The following is an 18,394-nucleotide window of genomic DNA, read 5'->3' as shown; positions in this document are numbered from 1 at the left end:
CTGAGTCTATGGTGACAGTGCTGAGTCTATGACAGTGCTGAGTCTATGGTGACAGTGCTGAGTCTATGGTGACAGTGCTGAGTCTATGGTGACAGTGCTGAGTCTATGACAGTGCTGAGTCTATGACAGTGCTGAGTCTATGACAGTGCTGAGTCTATGGTGACAGTGCTGAGTCTATGACAGTGCTGAGTCTATGACAGTGCTGAGTCTATGACAGTGCTGAGTCTATGACAGTGCTGAGTCTATGGTGACAGTGCTGAGTCTATGACAGTGCTGAGTCTATGGTGACAGTGCTGAGTCTATGACAGTGCTGAGTCTATGACAGTGCTGAGTCTATGGTGACAGTGCTGAGTCTATGACAGTGCTGAGTCTATGGTGACAGTGCTGAGTCTATGACAGTGCTGAGTCTATGACAGTGCTGAGTCTATGACAGTGCTGAGTCTATGACAGTGCTGAGTCTATGACAGTGCTGAGTCTATGACAGTGCTGAGTCTATGACAGTGCTGAGTCTATGACAGTGCTGAGTCTATGGCAGTGCTGAGTCTATGACAGTGCTGAGTCTATGGTGACAGTGCTGAGTCTATGACAGTGCTGAGTCTATGGTGACAGTGCTGAGTCTATGACAGTGCTGAGTCTATGGTGACAGTGCTGAGTCTATGACAGTGCTGAGTCTATGGTGACAGTGCTGAGTCTATGACAGTGCTGAGTCTATGGTGACAGTGCTGAGTCTATGGTGACAGTGCTAAGTCTATGGTGACAGTGCTGAGTCTATGACAGTGCTGAGTCTATGACAGTGCTGAGTCTATGCTGACAGTGCTGAGTCTATGACAGTGCTGAGTCTATGGCAGTGCTGAGTCTATGGTGACAGTGCTGAGTCTATGACAGTGCTGAGTCTATGACAGTGCTGAGTCTATGGCAGTGCTGAGTCTATGACAGTGCTGAGTCTATGGCAGTGCTGAGTCTATGATAGTGCTGAGTCTATGACAGTGCTGAGTCTATGAAAGTGCTGAGTCTATGACAGTGCTGAGTCTATGGTGACAGTGCTGAGTCTATGACAGTACTGAGTCTATGACAGTGCTGAGTCTATGGCAGTGCTGAGTCTATGACAATGCTGAGTCTGTGACAGTGCTGAGTCTATGACAGTGCTGAGTCTATGGTGACAGTGCTGAGTCTATGACAGTGCTGAGTCTATGTCAGTGCTGAGTCTATGACAGTGCTGAGTCTATGACAGTGCTGAGTCTATGGTGACAGTGCTGAGTCTATGGCAGTGCTGAGTCTATGACAGTGCTGCGTCTATGACAGTGCTGAGTCTATGACAGTGCTGAGTCTATGGTGACAGTGCTGAGTCTATGACAGTGCTGAGTCTATGACAGTGCTGAGTCTATGGCAGTGCTGAGTCTATGACAGTGCTGAGTCTATGACAGTGCTGAGTCTATGACAGTGCTGAGTCTATGAAAGTGCTGAGTCTATGACAGTGCTGAGTCTATGGTGACAGTGCTGAGTCTATGACAGTGCTGAGTCTATGACAGTGCTGAGTCTATGACAGTGCTGAGTCTATGACAGTGCTGAGTCTATGGTGACAGTGCTGAGTCTATGGTGACAGTGCTGAGTCTATGGCAGTGCTGAGTCTATGACAGTGCTGAGTCTATGACAGTGCTGAGTCTATGACAGTGCTGAGTCTATGACAGTGCTGAGTCTATGGTGACAGTGCTGAGTCTATGACAGTGCTGAGTCTATGGTGACAGTGCTGAGTCTATGGTGACAGTGCTGAGTCTATGGTGACAGTGCTGAGTCTATGGCAGTGCTGAGTCTATGACAGTGCTGAGTCTATGACAGTACTGAGTCTATGACAGTGCTGAGTCTATGGTGACAGTGCTGAGTCTATGGTGACAGTGCTGAGTCTATGGCAGTGCTGAGTCTATGACAGTGCTGAGTCTATGACAGTGCTGAGTCTATGACAGTGCTGAGTCTATGGTGACAGTGCTGAGTCTATGACAGTGCTGAGTCTATGACAGTGCTGAGTCTATGGTGACAGTGCTGAGTCTATGGTGACAGTGCTGAGTCTATGGCAGTGCTGAGTCTATGACAGTGCTGAGTCTATGGTGACAGTGCTGAGTCTATGACAGTGCTGAGTCTATGGTGACAGTGCTGAGTCTATGACAGTGCTGAGTCTATGACAGTGCTGAGTCTATGGTGACAGTGCTGAGTCTATGGTGAGAGTGCTGAGTCTATGACAGTGCTGAGTCTATGACAGTGCTGAGTCTATGACAGTGCTGAGTCTATGGTGACAGTGCTGAGTCTATGACAGTGCTGAGTCTATGGCAGTGCTGAGTCTATGACAGTGCTGAGTCTATGGTGACAGTGCTGAGTCTATGACAGTGCTGAGTCTATGACAGTGCTGAGTCTATGACAGTGCTGAGTCTATGGTGACAGTGCTGAGTCTATGACAGTGCTGAGTCTATGACAGTGCTGAGTCTATGACAGTGCTGAGTCTATGACAGTGCTGAGTCTATGGTGACAGTGCTGAGTCTATGACAGTGCTGAGTCTATGGTGACAGTGCTGAGTCTATGACAGTGCTGAGTCTATGACAGTGCTGAGTCTATGACAGTGCTGAGTCTATGACAGTGCTGAGTCTATGACAGTGCTGAGTCTATGACAGTGCTGAGTCTATGACAGTGCTGAGTCTATGACAGTGCTGAGTCTATGGCAGTGCTGAGTCTATGACAGTGCTGAGTCTATGGTGACAGTGCTGAGTCTATGACAGTGCTGAGTCTATGGTGACAGTGCTGAGTCTATGACAGTGCTGAGTCTATGGTGACAGTGCTGAGTCTATGACAGTGCTGAGTCTATGGTGACAGTGCTGAGTCTATGACAGTGCTGAGTCTATGGTGACAGTGCTGAGTCTATGGTGACAGTGCTGAGTCTATGGTGACAGTGCTGAGTCTATGACAGTGCTGAGTCTATGGTGACAGTGCTGAGTCTATGGTGACAGTGCTGAGTCTATGGTGACAGTGCTGAGTCTATGACAGTGCTGAGTCTATGACAGTGCTGAGTCTATGACAGTGCTGAGTCTATGGTGACAGTGCTGAGTCTATGACAGTGCTGAGTCTATGACAGTGCTGAGTCTATGACAGTGCTGAGTCTATGACAGTGCTGAGTCTATGGTGACAGTGCTGAGTCTATGGTGACAGTGCTGAGTCTATGGTGACAGTGCTGAGTCTATGGCAGTGCTGAGTCTATGACAGTGCTGAGTCTATGACAGTGCTGAGTCTATGACAGTGCTGAGTCTATGGTGACAGTGCTGAGTCTATGACAGTGCTGAGTCTATGACAGTGCTGAGTCTATGGTGACAGTGCTGAGTCTATGGTGACAGTGCTGAGTCTATGGCAGTGCTGAGTCTATGACAGTGCTGAGTCTATGGTGACAGTGCTGAGTCTATGACAGTGCTGAGTCTATGGTGACAGTGCTGAGTCTATGACAGTGCTGAGTCTATGACAGTGCTGAGTCTATGGTGACAGTGCTGAGTCTATGGTGAGAGTGCTGAGTCTATGACAGTGCTGAGTCTATGACAGTGCTGAGTCTATGACAGTGCTGAGTCTATGGTGACAGTGCTGAGTCTATGACAGTGCTGAGTCTATGGCAGTGCTGAGTCTATGACAGTGCTGAGTCTATGGTGACAGTGCTGAGTCTATGACAGTGCTGAGTCTATGACAGTGCTGAGTCTATGACAGTGCTGAGTCTATGGTGACAGTGCTGAGTCTATGACAGTGCTGAGTCTATGACAGTGCTGAGTCTATGACAGTGCTGAGTCTATGACAGTGCTGAGTCTATGGTGACAGTGCTGAGTCTATGACAGTGCTGAGTCTATGGTGACAGTGCTGAGTCTATGACAGTGCTGAGTCTATGACAGTGCTGAGTCTATGACAGTGCTGAGTCTATGACAGTGCTGAGTCTATGACAGTGCTGAGTCTATGACAGTGCTGAGTCTATGACAGTGCTGAGTCTATGACAGTGCTGAGTCTATGGCAGTGCTGAGTCTATGACAGTGCTGAGTCTATGGTGACAGTGCTGAGTCTATGACAGTGCTGAGTCTATGGTGACAGTGCTGAGTCTATGACAGTGCTGAGTCTATGGTGACAGTGCTGAGTCTATGACAGTGCTGAGTCTATGGTGACAGTGCTGAGTCTATGACAGTGCTGAGTCTATGGTGACAGTGCTGAGTCTATGGTGACAGTGCTGAGTCTATGGTGACAGTGCTGAGTCTATGACAGTGCTGAGTCTATGGTGACAGTGCTGAGTCTATGGTGACAGTGCTGAGTCTATGGTGACAGTGCTGAGTCTATGACAGTGCTGAGTCTATGACAGTGCTGAGTCTATGACAGTGCTGAGTCTATGGTGACAGTGCTGAGTCTATGACAGTGCTGAGTCTATGACAGTGCTGAGTCTATGACAGTGCTGAGTCTATGGTGACAGTGCTGAGTCTATGACAGTGCTGAGTCTATGGTGACAGTGCTGAGTCTATGACAGTGCTGAGTCTATGACAGTGCTGAGTCTATGACAGTGCTGAGTCTATGACAGTGCTGAGTCTATGACAGTGCTGAGTCTATGACAGTGCTGAGTCTATGACAGTGCTGAGTCTATGACAGTGCTGAGTCTATGGCAGTGCTGAGTCTATGACAGTGCTGAGTCTATGGTGACAGTGCTGAGTCTATGACAGTGCTGAGTCTATGGTGACAGTGCTGAGTCTATGACAGTGCTGAGTCTATGGTGACAGTGCTGAGTCTATGACAGTGCTGAGTCTATGGTGACAGTGCTGAGTCTATGACAGTGCTGAGACTATGGTGACAGTGCTGAGTCTATGGTGACAGTGCTGAGTCTATGGTGACAGTGCTGAGTCTATGACAGTGCTGAGTCTATGGTGACAGTGCTGAGTCTATGACAGTGCTGAGTCTATGACAGTGCTGAGTCTATGACAGTGCTGAGTCTATGACAGTGCTGAGTCTATGACAGTGCTGAGTCTATGACAGTGCTGAGTCTATGACAGTGCTGAGTCTATGACAGTGCTGAGTCTATGACAGTGCTGAGTCTATGACAGTGCTGAGTCTATGGCAGTGCTGAGTCTATGACAGTGCTGAGTCTATGGTGACAGTGCTGAGTCTATGACAGTGCTGAGTCTATGGTGACAGTGCTGAGTCTATGACAGTGCTGAGTCTATGGTGACAGTGCTGAGTCTATGACAGTGCTGAGTCTATGGTGACAGTGCTGAGTCTATGACAGTGCTGAGTCTATGGTGACAGTGCTGAGTCTATGACAGTGCTGAGTCTATGACAGTGCTGAGTCTATGACAGTGCTGAGTCTATGACAGTGCTGAGTCTATGACAGTGCTGAGTCTATGACAGTGCTGAGTCTATGACAGTGCTGAGTCTATGACAGTGCTGAGTCTATGACAGTGCTGAGTCTATGGCAGTGCTGAGTCTATGACAGTGCTGAGTCTATGGTGACAGTGCTGAGTCTATGACAGTGCTGAGTCTATGGTGACAGTGCTGAGTCTATGACAGTGCTGAGTCTATGGTGACAGTGCTGAGTCTATGACAGTGCTGAGTCTATGGTGACAGTGCTGAGTCTATGACAGTGCTGAGTCTATGGTGACAGTGCTGAGTCTATGGTGACAGTGCTGAGTCTATGACAGTGCTGAGTCTATGACAGTGCTGAGTCTATGAAGTCCTCACCCCTAGTTGTGTCTCCGTCTCCGCTCCGAGCGTCCCCTCTGTGCGACATCTCACGGCCCCCCCCTCGCGGTCCCCTGCAGCTCCGCGCCACCGAACGGGCGATGGCGATGATGGTGGAGACCCTTCCTACTCCTCCTCCTCCTCCTCTTCACGCGATGATGGTGGAGACCCTTCCTACTCCTCCTCCTCCTCTTCACACGATGATGGTGGAGACCCTTCCTACTCCTCCTCCTCCTCCTCTTCACGCGATGATGGTGGAGACCCTTCCTACTCCTACTCCTCCTCCTCTTCACGCGATGATGGTGGAGACCCTTCCTACTCCTCCTCCTCCTCTTCACACGATGATGGTGGAGACCCTTCCTACTCCTCCTCCTCCTCCTCTTCACGCGATGATGGTGGAGACCCTTCCTACTCCTCCTCCTCCTCCTCTTCACGCGATGATGGTGGAGACCCTTCCTACTCCTCCTCCTCCTCTTCACGCGATGATGGTGGTGGAGCAGCTTCCTCGCTCACCTCGGCTCCCGTGAACTCGAGACGCCGGCCATCGTGGTTGCGGTCCACCGGGAAGGGATCTTTTTGGAGAGAAAAAAAGTTTTAACATTTTTTTTAAAAGAGTTAAAAGTGAAATAAATCGTCTCAAAAAAAAAAATTTTACATTTTTTTTTTAAGTTAAAAGTGAAATAAATCGTCTCAAAAAAAACATTTTTAACATTTTTTTTTAAAGTTAAAAGTGAAATAAATCGTCTCCAAAGTCTAAGAATGTAAAAAGGGAAAAAAAAAGTTTAAGAAGGGAAAAGGAAAGCTAAAAAAAATATAAGTCCAATGAAAGTGAAAAAAGTACAAAAAAAATATTAGAAGTTTAACACGTAGTAGGCTTTCGCGACCAATATTATTCGTAATAAAGGTTTTTTTTTGGGTTAGATCGCGTTTATTTTATAAATGTGTCGTAACCCTCCACCACCCGACACGGCCAATCAGCAAAAAAAAGCGTCACGTTGACAAAAGACAAATAAATAGTTCACTGCTTTAGCCCACCGGTGTGTTGAAGAGTGAATCCACAACACTTACACTTTGAGTTGTACTACTGTGACGTTTCGCTGGTAAATACATCCAGCATCATCGTCGGGAAATTCGCCAGAATGGTAAAGCCCTCTCCACTTGCCCCCGGTTTCATATAGAGCAGCAGTAGGGTGTTCTTGGCTCTTTCGCTGGAGTCGCGTTGGGGGGTAAGCAATAAAATAATAAAATATATATGTATTCTTAGTTTTTTCGGTAAAGTCACGTTGAAGGGAAACAACAAAATAATAAAATATATATAAAACAATAACAAAAATTTGATTTAAAGCTTTCGTGACTGCAGTAATTCATATTCTAATGTTTTTCGGTAAAGTCCCGTTGAAGGGAAACAACAAAATAACAAAATATATATAAAACAATAAAAAATTCTCACGACGTTTCGACCATAACTCAAACGGTCATCTTCAGGTGTGTTGGTTTGCATAAATTTATTTTTAAACGGCGCATTTATTTATTTATAAAAAACGTTAGCGCCACGCGCAACGATTTGGCAGTTTACCCAGGACTAGTCCATCTATATTCTGAAAAGAGGAGGGGGGAGACGAAATTTTTTATAATGTATGCTGTCTGAAAGCCACTGTAAGCGTGAACAATCAATTAAGAACTGAAATGGTTTATCAAATCTTTCCAATGATTGCTAAGATAGAATCCATCTTCTCGGTTGAAATTGTCTCTGTGCTTGTATATGTGGATAGCCTCATGAACGAATCTCTCACGGAAGCCAGATGGCTTACAAAGAACCTCTGTCTTGGAAAAGTCAATGTCATGTGAGCCTACTGAATTAGGACAATGATCTGCCACGGCCGAGGTGTTGGTCCTACCGTGTTCAAGGTCTGCTTTGTGTTCACGAATGCGGTCCGAGACATGGCGTTTGGTTTCTCCAATGTAACTATTAAAAACCAACACACCTAAAAAATTTTATTGTTTTATATGAGAATTTTTTGATTGTTTTATATATATTTTATTATTTTGTTGTTTCCCTTCAACGTGACTTTACCGAAAAAAACTAAGAATATGTATTACTGCAGTCACAAAAGCTTTAAATCAAAATAGAATATATATGTGTTTGTTGATTTGTTATTTCCCTTCGGCGTGGCTTTGCCGAGGGAGCTAAGAATATGAATGCACATTACAATTCCTTATAGGGGAAACACATTCCAATTAAACGGATTACTAACATAGCACATAATCACTAACACACATTACAACTAATTACTAATCTACAACTCATTACTAATCATAACCATTGACCGATTACTAATCGATTATATAATTACAATACCCCCCAACCACTCCGCCTCTAATCACTGCACCTGATATGAGTTAAGTGATGACGTCACCCCGCTGCTCTATTTAAGACCGGGAGCAAGTGGAGAGGGCTTTACCATTGTGGCGAATTTCCCGATGATGATGCTGATGATGTATTTACCAGCGAAACGTCACAGTACTCAAACTGTAAATGTTGTGGATTCACTCAACACACCGGTGGGCTAAAGTAGTGAACTATTTATTTGTCTTTTGTCAACGTGACACTTTTTTGTTTGCTGATTGGCCGTGTCGGGTGGTGGAGGGTTACGACACATTTATAAGTAACGCGATCTGACCCAAAAAAACCTTCATTATGAAAAAATTAGAAGTCTAAAAAAAGTTAAAAACAAGAAAAAATGTGAACAAAAAGTCTAAATAAAGTCGTGCGGATTCATCAACGTGAAGACCGCCTACGTAGATATTTTTATAAGTGACCTGGCCTTCACAAATGATAGCCAAACGAAGTGGGCTGATATCATCATCATCATAATCATCGTGTGGAAATGTATATCAGCCAAGTTGATGCTACACTCATTAGAGACCCAGACTCGTATAGACCGATAGAGACCATAGTTATACAGAACTATAGACACCCATACTCATCAAGAACCAGAATCCCATAGTTGCCCATAATAATAATAATATCAACCAGTGAGACCCACAGAAACCCATACCCATCGATACCCATATTAAAACTAAACTATTTTTATTTCACCAGGTAATGCCCCAACGAAGTGAACTGATATCACCGTCGCGTGGAAATTTATACCAGCAGCAACAGCAGCAGCAGCAGCCAAATTCTGTCTAAACGCGTGGTGACGTTGATTCTAAATGTGGAGGGGGGAAAAATCCGGAGGACCCGGAGGCAGATCCACGCAACCACGGGGAGAGACGCAGACTCCAAATATACATCAGCAGGCGTCAGGCTCGGGATCGAACCCACGATCCTCCTGCATACCGGGAGAGGTAGTTAACATCTGCCAGCCGCAAAAAAAAATCAGCAGACACCCCTGCTGGATCCAGGGTCTGGAATGCTATCGCCAATAAACTGAAACTCGGATCACTACCGGTGAAATCTGCGCTCAAAACTGCTCTTGAGGAGTTGTACACCCCCAGCTGCCACTGCGAATCCGTGGCCTGAAATCAAATGTACCGCTCCGGATGAGCGCTGCAAAGTATGAATCTTGAGTTTTGATCGTAGTGGTGCGCCGATCTCTAAAGGTGCATTGAACATTTCTGATGCCGCTCTTGATGCTCCTGCTGTTACGGAGTGACTCATGCTGCCAGCTATGGCTGCAAAGTTTAGGTCGTGCGTGTTATGTAGATATCGTTCATTGTAAAATACGAATCACAGTTCCTATGATCGTCGTTACATTGTTTTTTTTTATAGCTTTATTTTTGGTCGATTTTGAAAACGTTTGGTTGAGCCATGTTTGTCTGTTTAAGTACAGAGTTAGCCTGGAAACTTCAATCTACATTTTCTCATGGTTATCGTTCGATTTGCATCCCACTGGGATTTTAGCACGCAGCGCTGATATACGGTGTTTTTTTATCCTCTGGAAGACCTTGATATCTTTTTTTCCATCGGATTTTTCCGTTGTGCGTAGTCAGCTTAAGATGTTCCCTGTTCGTGAATTTGTTGTGCACCCGAGTCAACAGCCGCATGGCTCACAGGGCCACACCTAATGAATGAAACTGAAATGAAAGTGAACCGTGGCATTAGATTCCGGATCGACCCCACGACCTCCTGCATGCCGGGAGATGTAGTTAACATCTCCATAGCCACAGTGGCACCCTACAACACACACACAGAGAGTGCGATTCTACTTCACACGCTGGCTACGCACGGTACGTATGGTGCACGTGAACTTCAACAGACATACTGCTATACGCTACACTACTATACGCTACAATACACACTACATTATACACTACATTATTATACACTACACTATCATACACTCTGCTATACACTGTGCTATTATACACTACACTATACAATACACTACTATACACTACACTACACACTACAATATTATACACTACACTACTATACACTACACTACTGTACACTACATTATTATACACTACACTATACACTACACTACTATACACTACACTACTATACACTGCACTACATTACTATACACTAGACTACTATACACTAGACTACTATACACTAGACTACTATACATAACACTATACACTACTATTCACTACACTACTATACATTACACTATACACTACCATACACTACACTACTATACACTACACACTCCACACCACAATAGTATACACTACACTACTATACACTACACTACTACACACTAGACTACTATACACTATATTCTTGGTTCTTTCGGTAAAGTCACGTAGAAGGGAAACAATAAAATAATAAAAATATAAAACAATACAATTCTCACGACGTTTTGACTGCAACACAAGCAATCATCATCAGGTGTGAAAACCACAACAAGAAATTTTGATTTTTTTTTTCTATAAACTACACTACTATACACTACACTATACACTACACTATACACTACATTACTATACAATATACTACTATACACTACTATACACTACACTATACACTACACCACTATACACTACACTACTATACACTACACACTACTATACACTATACTACTATACACTACACTATACACTACTATACACTACACTATAAACTACACTACACTACTATACACTATACTACTATACACTACACTACTATACACTACACTACTATACACTACACTACTATACACTACACTATACACCACACTAATATACACTACTATACACTACACTACTATACACAACATACAACACACAGACTCCATACAACACACTACATACACTATTAGCATACGACATACACACAACATACACACACTACAGACAACACACACACTACACACAACATACAACACACGTACACACTACACACGTACACACGACACACAACATACACACAACATACAACACACAACATACAACACACAACATACAACACGCGTACGACATGTGTACGACATACGTAGCACCATGCATCGCCGTCACCACCACCAGCAGCAACAGCAGCGGGAGACGGAGCCGATGGTGGTGGTGGTGATGATGATGGTGATGATGGTGGTAGTGGTGGTGATGGTGATGATGGTGGTGGTGGTGATGGTGGTGGGGGTGGTGGTGATGGTGGTGATGATGGTGGTGGTGATGGTGGTGATAGTGGTGATGATGATGTTGGTGGTGATGATGATGGTGATGATGATGACAATAAGTATAACAAAGAAGATGAATTACCGAAAGAACCGAAGAGTAAAGATGATGAAGTGTGATAAAAATAATAATAAAAATATATAAACACGAGTCCAAAGGACGGCTAAATGCGGGTCAAGACGCTGCGCTGAGGATTTGGAGGAGGGAGCTGCCCATCCCCCACCCACCCCCAATCTTCTATTTAAGCTCATCAATAATAATAAGTAATATTTAAGAAATACTTTCTTTTTTAAAAACACGCTTTAATTAAATGTACCGTACTCGTAATTGTAGAACTCCAGGGAGTGGCCCGAAGCTAATTGCCACAACGTTAGGGGCCCGTGGTGATTTAGAGCCAACGTGAGTTGAGCGTCGACAATTAAGAGCCAAGCCGAAACATCTAACATAAAAATTAACGTTTAATAAAAATATATATATTTTTATGATATAATATGGTATCGTCATCAGTAAGACATAAGTATACCAAGTTTTGCGGTCGATACCACATTGGGAAGTGGGTTAACATTGAGTTACAAGATTTGAGGATACAAAAGAGTGAGTTAAATAAAAACGTGTAATAATAATAATAAAAACGTGTAGTAATAATAATAATGTGGAATAATAAAAATAATAAAAACGGTTCGTCGTCGTCTTTTACATTTTTTTTAACAGCTTGTTTTAAAAAAAAAGATTTTCTTTCGTTTGATTAACAAGTAAAAACATCCATGTCTAAAGACACGTAAGGATTTCGCAGCCAAAATCATCCATAATACAAACCTGTCTGTCCACCTGATAGTTCAAAGTCCGTAGTTCCATTTATTTTGGTGTAGCCCTGTGAGCCATTCGGCTCTTGAATCGGGTGCAACCACAACAAACACAATATCAAAAACATGAACAAGAAAACATCTTAAAGTGACGTTGTGTGTGACTGTGCAAACAGAAAATCCAGGAAAAAAAATATCAAAACATTCCTGAAATAGCACCGTACACCACCAACGCTGTGTGCAAAAATCCCAGTGGGATGCAAGTCAAAATAACAACAACAACAACCACAAGACAACTGAGATTAAGGCCATCAGTCTAACTCCGTACTACAATAAACAAAAACATGGCCAAACTAAAAAAACCGTTTTCGAAATCACCAAAATAAAAGCTCATAAATGCAATGTAACAGTGATCATAGGGACTGTGATCGAATTTTTAACAATAAACTACTTAAATAAATTATAACACCAAAATCTAGAGCCATATTTTAGGCCACTGAATAGCAGTGGCAGCTAGGGGTGTACAACTCCTCTAAAGCAGTTTTGAGTGAAGATCTCATAGGTAAGTGATTCAAGTTGCAGTTTATTGGCAATAGCATTCCAGACCCTGGGGGCATCAATAGCAAAGGCCATTCCTCCGGTTTTTGTACGGCAATAGGGAATGTGAAGCTGGTAGATGAGCGAAGACCTGAGGTCAAATTTGTTCTTTGAAACAGAGAGGAGATCCAGCAGCAGGTAGTCTGCGGATTTTTTTTGTAAGTACATCGTGAATAAATAAGATCTGGTGCACAAGCCGTCGAACATTAAGAGATGTTAAGTTTGACCCAATGTAGAGATCACAGTGGTGAGTCCTATATGGGCAGTTCGATGCAAATCTTAAGGCCAAGTGATAGATGGAATCAAGCTTCTTCAGTACAGTACTTGGGGCTGATTTATACACGATGTCACAGTAGTCAAGTAGAGGCAGTATGGTAGCTTTTATCAATTCCAAACGGAACATTTGGGGGAAGCAGTGCTTGTGTCGATACAGAAAACCAATTTTTATTTTTATCTTTTTACCAATATAATCAATGTGATCTTCAGAATTCAGTTTTGAATCCAGGATGACCCCAAGATACTTATAGATCTTGACTTGCTATATTTGATAATTATTCAAAGAATGTAATTGGGGAAAAATAACTTCCTGCTTTAGTCCCGGTGAGAAGCATAGCACCTTGGTTTTGGAGGTATTTAGGACTAGTTTAAGAGCAACTAGCTGATGTTGTAGTTTGTTGAAATCACCCTGGAGCTTAGCAATCACGTCATCCGGAGAGTGGCCAGCAGTGATCAGTATCGTGTCATTTGCAAAAAGATTTACCCTGGAATGATCCAGGTCAGTGCCCAAGTCATTGACATAAAGAGAGAACAAGAGGGGGCCGAGGATGGAACCCTGTGCAACCCCTTTTGTTATCTTAACACTGTTTGACCTCCAACCATCTGTGAATACAGTTTGGGAGCGAGAAAAGAGGAAATCGTTTAACCATTTTACTTTGTTCTCGGAAAAACCGAGGCAACTTAATTTACTAAGCAGGGTGTTGTGGTCAACTGTATCAAAAGCTTTGGACAGGTCAAGAAAAAGACAGGCACAGTACTGCTTATTATCAAGGCTACTGTAAATTTGATTCAGAGAGTCTAATGCAACAGATGTGGTGCTGTATTTTTTTCGTAACCCAGATTGTTTTAGATCTAGTAGATTGTTGGTGGACGGGAAACTGCTAATTTGGCAGTTCAATAATTTTTTTTTTAAATGTTCATCAACGGGGACAAAATTGAGATAGGTCGGTAGTTATCCGGATCATCTTTAGGGCCCCCTTTGTGAAGTGGACGGACATAGGAATGTTTCCATTCTAGAGGAACTGATGCTTCTTTGATGGACAGGTTGAAAATATGGGCTAGAGGTTTGTATGTTAGGTGACCAACAGTTAGTAGAGCAATATGATGCAGGTTGTAATTAGTGGTGAAACGTCGTACTCGGAGTGTAAATGTTGTGGCTTCGCTCACCAACACACCGGTGTGCTGTACTAGTACACTACACTATACACTACATTATACACTATGCACTACACTAAACTATACACTACAGACTACACTATATACTAAACTATACACTACTATACACTACACTACACACTACATTATACACTACGCACTAGACTATACACTACAGACTACACTAATACTAAACTATACACTACTATACACTACACTACTATACACTACACTATACACTAATATGCACTACACTATACACTACACTATACACTATGCTATACAATACGCACTACACACACTACACTATACACTATTATACACTGCACTATACACTACTATACACTACACTATACACTACACACTACACTATATACTAAACTATACACTACTATACACTACACTACTATACACTACACTATACACTACACTATACACTAATATACACTACACTATACACTACACTATACACTACACTATATACTAAACTATACACTACTATACACTACACTACTATACACTACACTATACACTAATATACACTACACTATACACTACACTATACACTATGCTATACAATACGCACTACACACAATACACTATACGCTACACTATACACTATTATACACTACACTATATACTACACAATACACTACACACTACACACTAGTGCTGTACTAGTAACGAATTGCCGTGCTCTGTTTACGTGACACACCTCACTGATTGGCTGTGTCGGGTGGTGGCGGGTTTGACGACACTTCTGTATATTTACGCAATCTCACCACCCCCCCCAAAAAAAAACCTACATTATGACAAAAACGTAACATTAAACCGTTGATTATTTACAACTCGTGTAACACGTAGGATTCCGCGACCAATACCATCCACAATATAGGGTTTGTTTGTTGTTGTGTTAGATCCCGTGACAGACCATCACTACCCGACACAGCCGATTAGTGAGGCTTGCCGTGTAAACGGAACGCGCCAAAAGTTTTGAGGTGCAATTGACGACGCTGACACGGTTCCTGAGTAGGTGCGGATGCCAGGGTTTATTCAGGCCTACTGCCGGTAACTTATGAAAGGCTTATGCCCCAACAGGTGACAACCCTAATATCTCCCCAGGCGAAAGGGTGCCGGGAGGTCCCTAGCTCCACCCAGGCTAGACGTGATCTTCCCCCCCCCCAGGGAATCATCCAACTCGGTCGGCCGGGTGAAGTAGTCACCCTAGCCTGACGCTTATTCCGCCTACCCTCGACCCCGGCCCGCTAACTCTCTCCATTCCTGGCCCTTCGCGACGATCCCCTCTACGCCACGGGTCCCCCCTTATATATCCCCCGTGACCTCTGACCTCATGCGTTCTCACCCCCCCCCCCCCCCCCTTTAGTGACGTGACGTCCTCCACTACCCGTCTACGCAAGTACAGCACTAGTGTGTAGTGTATAGTGTAGTATATAGTGTAGTGTATAGTAGTGTAGTGAATAGTGTAGGGTATAGTAGTGTAGTGAATAGTGTAGGGTATAGTAGTGTATAGTGTAGTGTATAGTAGTATAGTGTAGTGTATAGTGTATAGTAGTGTATAGTGTAGTATATAGTGTAGTGTATAGTAGTGTAGTGAATAGTGTAGGGTATAGCAGTGTATAGTGTAGTGTATAGTAGTATAGTGTAGTGTATAGTGTATAGTAGTGTAGTGTATAGTGTAGTATATAGTGTAGTGTATAGTAGTGTAGTGAATAGTGTAGGGTATAGTAGTGTATAGTGTAGTGTATAGTAGTATAGTGTAGTGTATAGTAGTGTAGTGTATAGTGTAGTATATAGTGTAGTGTATAGTAGTGTAGTGAATAGTGTAGGGTATAGTAGTGTATAGTGTAGTGTATAGTAGTATAGTGTAGTGTATAGTAGTGTAGTGTATGGTGTAGTATATAGTGTAGTGTAAAGTAGTGTAGTGAATAGTGTAGGGTATAGTAGTGTATAGTGTAGTGTATAGTAGTATAGTGTAGTGTATAGTGTATAGTAGTGTAGTGAATAGTGTAGGGTATAGTAGTGTATAGTGTAGTGTATAGTAGTATAGTGTAGTGTATAGTGTATAGTAGTGTAGTGTATAGTGTAGTATATAGTGTAGTGTATAGTAGTATAGTGAATGGTGTAGGGTACAGCAGTGTATAGTGTAGTGTATAGTAGTATAGTGTAGTGTATAGTGTATAGTAGTGTAGTGTATAGTGTAGTGTACTATTACAGCACACCGGTGTGTTGGAGAGCCAAGCCACAACATTTACAATCCGAGCACGACGTTTTGCCAGTGATTACAACCTGCTTGATCAGGCGACAGCCATATTTGTGGAGGCATCCTCCTGTTATTATTTACGACTAGTTCATAAAAGGGCTGTTCTGGCCAGGCAAACGTTTGCCACGTGATTTCATAATTAACTTGATTTTATTTTTTGCTCATTTTTAAAGATAAATCTACGATCAGTGACCACCGGACGCCTTTTGACGTTCTCCGGTCTGACACTGGTAGTGAGAATAACCCCTAAAGAAGGCTGCCGTCTATGCTGTAGGCCAATAATTTTCAAATACAATGCCATGGATTATAATCAGAGCCATGGTTCTGTGCATGTTCACCACAAGGTACCGTGTGTGGTTAATGCAAACCCGATTCCTCGCAAAATGTAATCTATTCGGTGTTTGAACATCTCAACACAACTCCTGTTTCTATTGCCATACAGGGTAAACACCTATTATTTAATCAACGACTTTAAACATTTGGTATTTTAATCTGTGATCAGACATTAACTACTATTCTAAACATTTCCCATTTTAATCTACGATGAGACCACTAACAACTACTCAACATTTGGTATTTTAATCTACGATCAGACACTAACTACTCTAAACATTTGCCATTTTAATCCACGATGAGACCGCTACTAAGCATTTGGTATTTTAAAGTACGATCAGACCACTAACAACTCCAAACATGGTATTTTAATCTACGATCAGACACTAACTACTCTAAACATTTACCCTTTTAACTGGCACAAAAACTGACACCTTATCTTGTTACTGGCAAAGGAGGTCCCATAATGTAAAAGCTCACCCTGAGCCCTCAATACTCTGATAGTGCGCTGTTTTTGAGTTGTACGCCTTTTGGCGTCTTCTGGTCCAACACCAGTGGAGAGACTAAAGGGCTCTTAAGAAAAGCCGTCTCGGGTGTGGACCAATCAAATTCAAGGACAGTGCCAATATTATTATCAGAGTTGTCTTTTTTTTTGTTTGCATTTTGACTGCTTGTGTTGTGGTTATTGCAAACATGATGCGTTGAATAAAGGTGTCAGTTTTTGTGACAGTTAAAAGGGTAAAACCTATTCCTATATCTTGTTTCTGGCAAAGGAGGTCCCATAATGTAAACGCTCACCCCGAGCCCTCAATACTCTGATAGTGGCGCTGTTTTTGAGTTGTACGCCTTTTGGCGTCTTCTGGTCCAACACCAATGGAGACTAAAGGGCTCTAAGAAAAGCCGTCTCGGGTGTGGACCAATCAAATTCAAGGACAGTGCCAATATTATTATCAGAGTTGTCTTTTTTTGTTGTTTGTATTTTGACTGCTTGTGTTGTGGTTATTGCAAACATGATGCCTTGAATAAAGGTGTCAGTTTTTGTGCCGGTTAAAAGGGTAAAACCTATTCCTATAGCTAATTTCCATTTTATATATATGGAGATATATGAACCGTATCGCCCACCGGGGCTTATTCCAGCGCGGGTCACAGGGCGCGAGTCCAAAGTCTCCAAGACTCGGCCAGGCAGAGCGGGTCTCTGCCTCCACCGGGTCTGGGTATTCACACGGGGCTAGCGCAACAGCGTCCACCAGCGTCCACCAGCGTCCACCAGCGTCCACCAGCGTCCACCGTGCAGACGAAGAGGTAGCGGAGGAGGGGAGGTGGAGGAGAGGAGGTGGAGAATAGTGTAGTGTGTAGTGTATAGTGTAGTGTATAGTGTAGTGTATAGTGTAGTGTATAATAGTGTAGTGTATAGTGTAGTGTAGTGTGTAGTGTGTAATGTAGTGTATAGTGTAGTGTAGTGTATAGTGTAGTGTAAAGTGTAGTGTGTAGTGTAGTGTGTAGTGTAGTGTGTAGTGTAGTGTATAGTGTAGTGTATAGTGTAGTGTATAGTGTATATTGTAGTGTGTAGTGTATAGTGTAGTGTATAGTAGTATAGTGTAGTGTATAGTAG

The 18,394-nt window shown here is 43.0% G+C and overlaps 1 protein-coding gene across 1 annotated transcript in view; it reads right to left on the bottom strand.

The window, feature by feature from the left end:
- Positions 1-11,566, bottom strand: part of LOC116957613 (uncharacterized) — a 40,892-nt gene extending 29,326 nt beyond the window's left edge. The window contains exons 1-2 of the mRNA XM_076056969.1: positions 11,422-11,566; positions 5,731-6,302 (exon numbers count right to left, since the gene is read on the bottom strand). Of these exons, the coding sequence (XP_075913084.1) occupies positions 5,731-5,779 (49 nt within the window). The 5' untranslated portion in view covers positions 5,780-6,302; positions 11,422-11,566. The remainder of the gene's footprint in view (positions 1-5,730; positions 6,303-11,421) is intronic.
- Positions 11,567-18,394: the final 6,828 nt, after the last annotated feature.

The sequence above is a fragment of the Petromyzon marinus genome, chromosome 79 (genome assembly GCF_048934315.1).
Source record: "Petromyzon marinus isolate PM22_M1 ecotype Great Lakes invasive population chromosome 79, UKy_Petmar_22M1.pri1.0, whole genome shotgun sequence".
Lineage (NCBI taxonomy): Eukaryota > Metazoa > Chordata > Hyperoartia > Petromyzontiformes > Petromyzontidae > Petromyzon > Petromyzon marinus.
The sequence above is the reverse complement of the archived record's forward strand: the minus strand, read 5'-3'. Positions and strand labels throughout refer to the sequence as shown.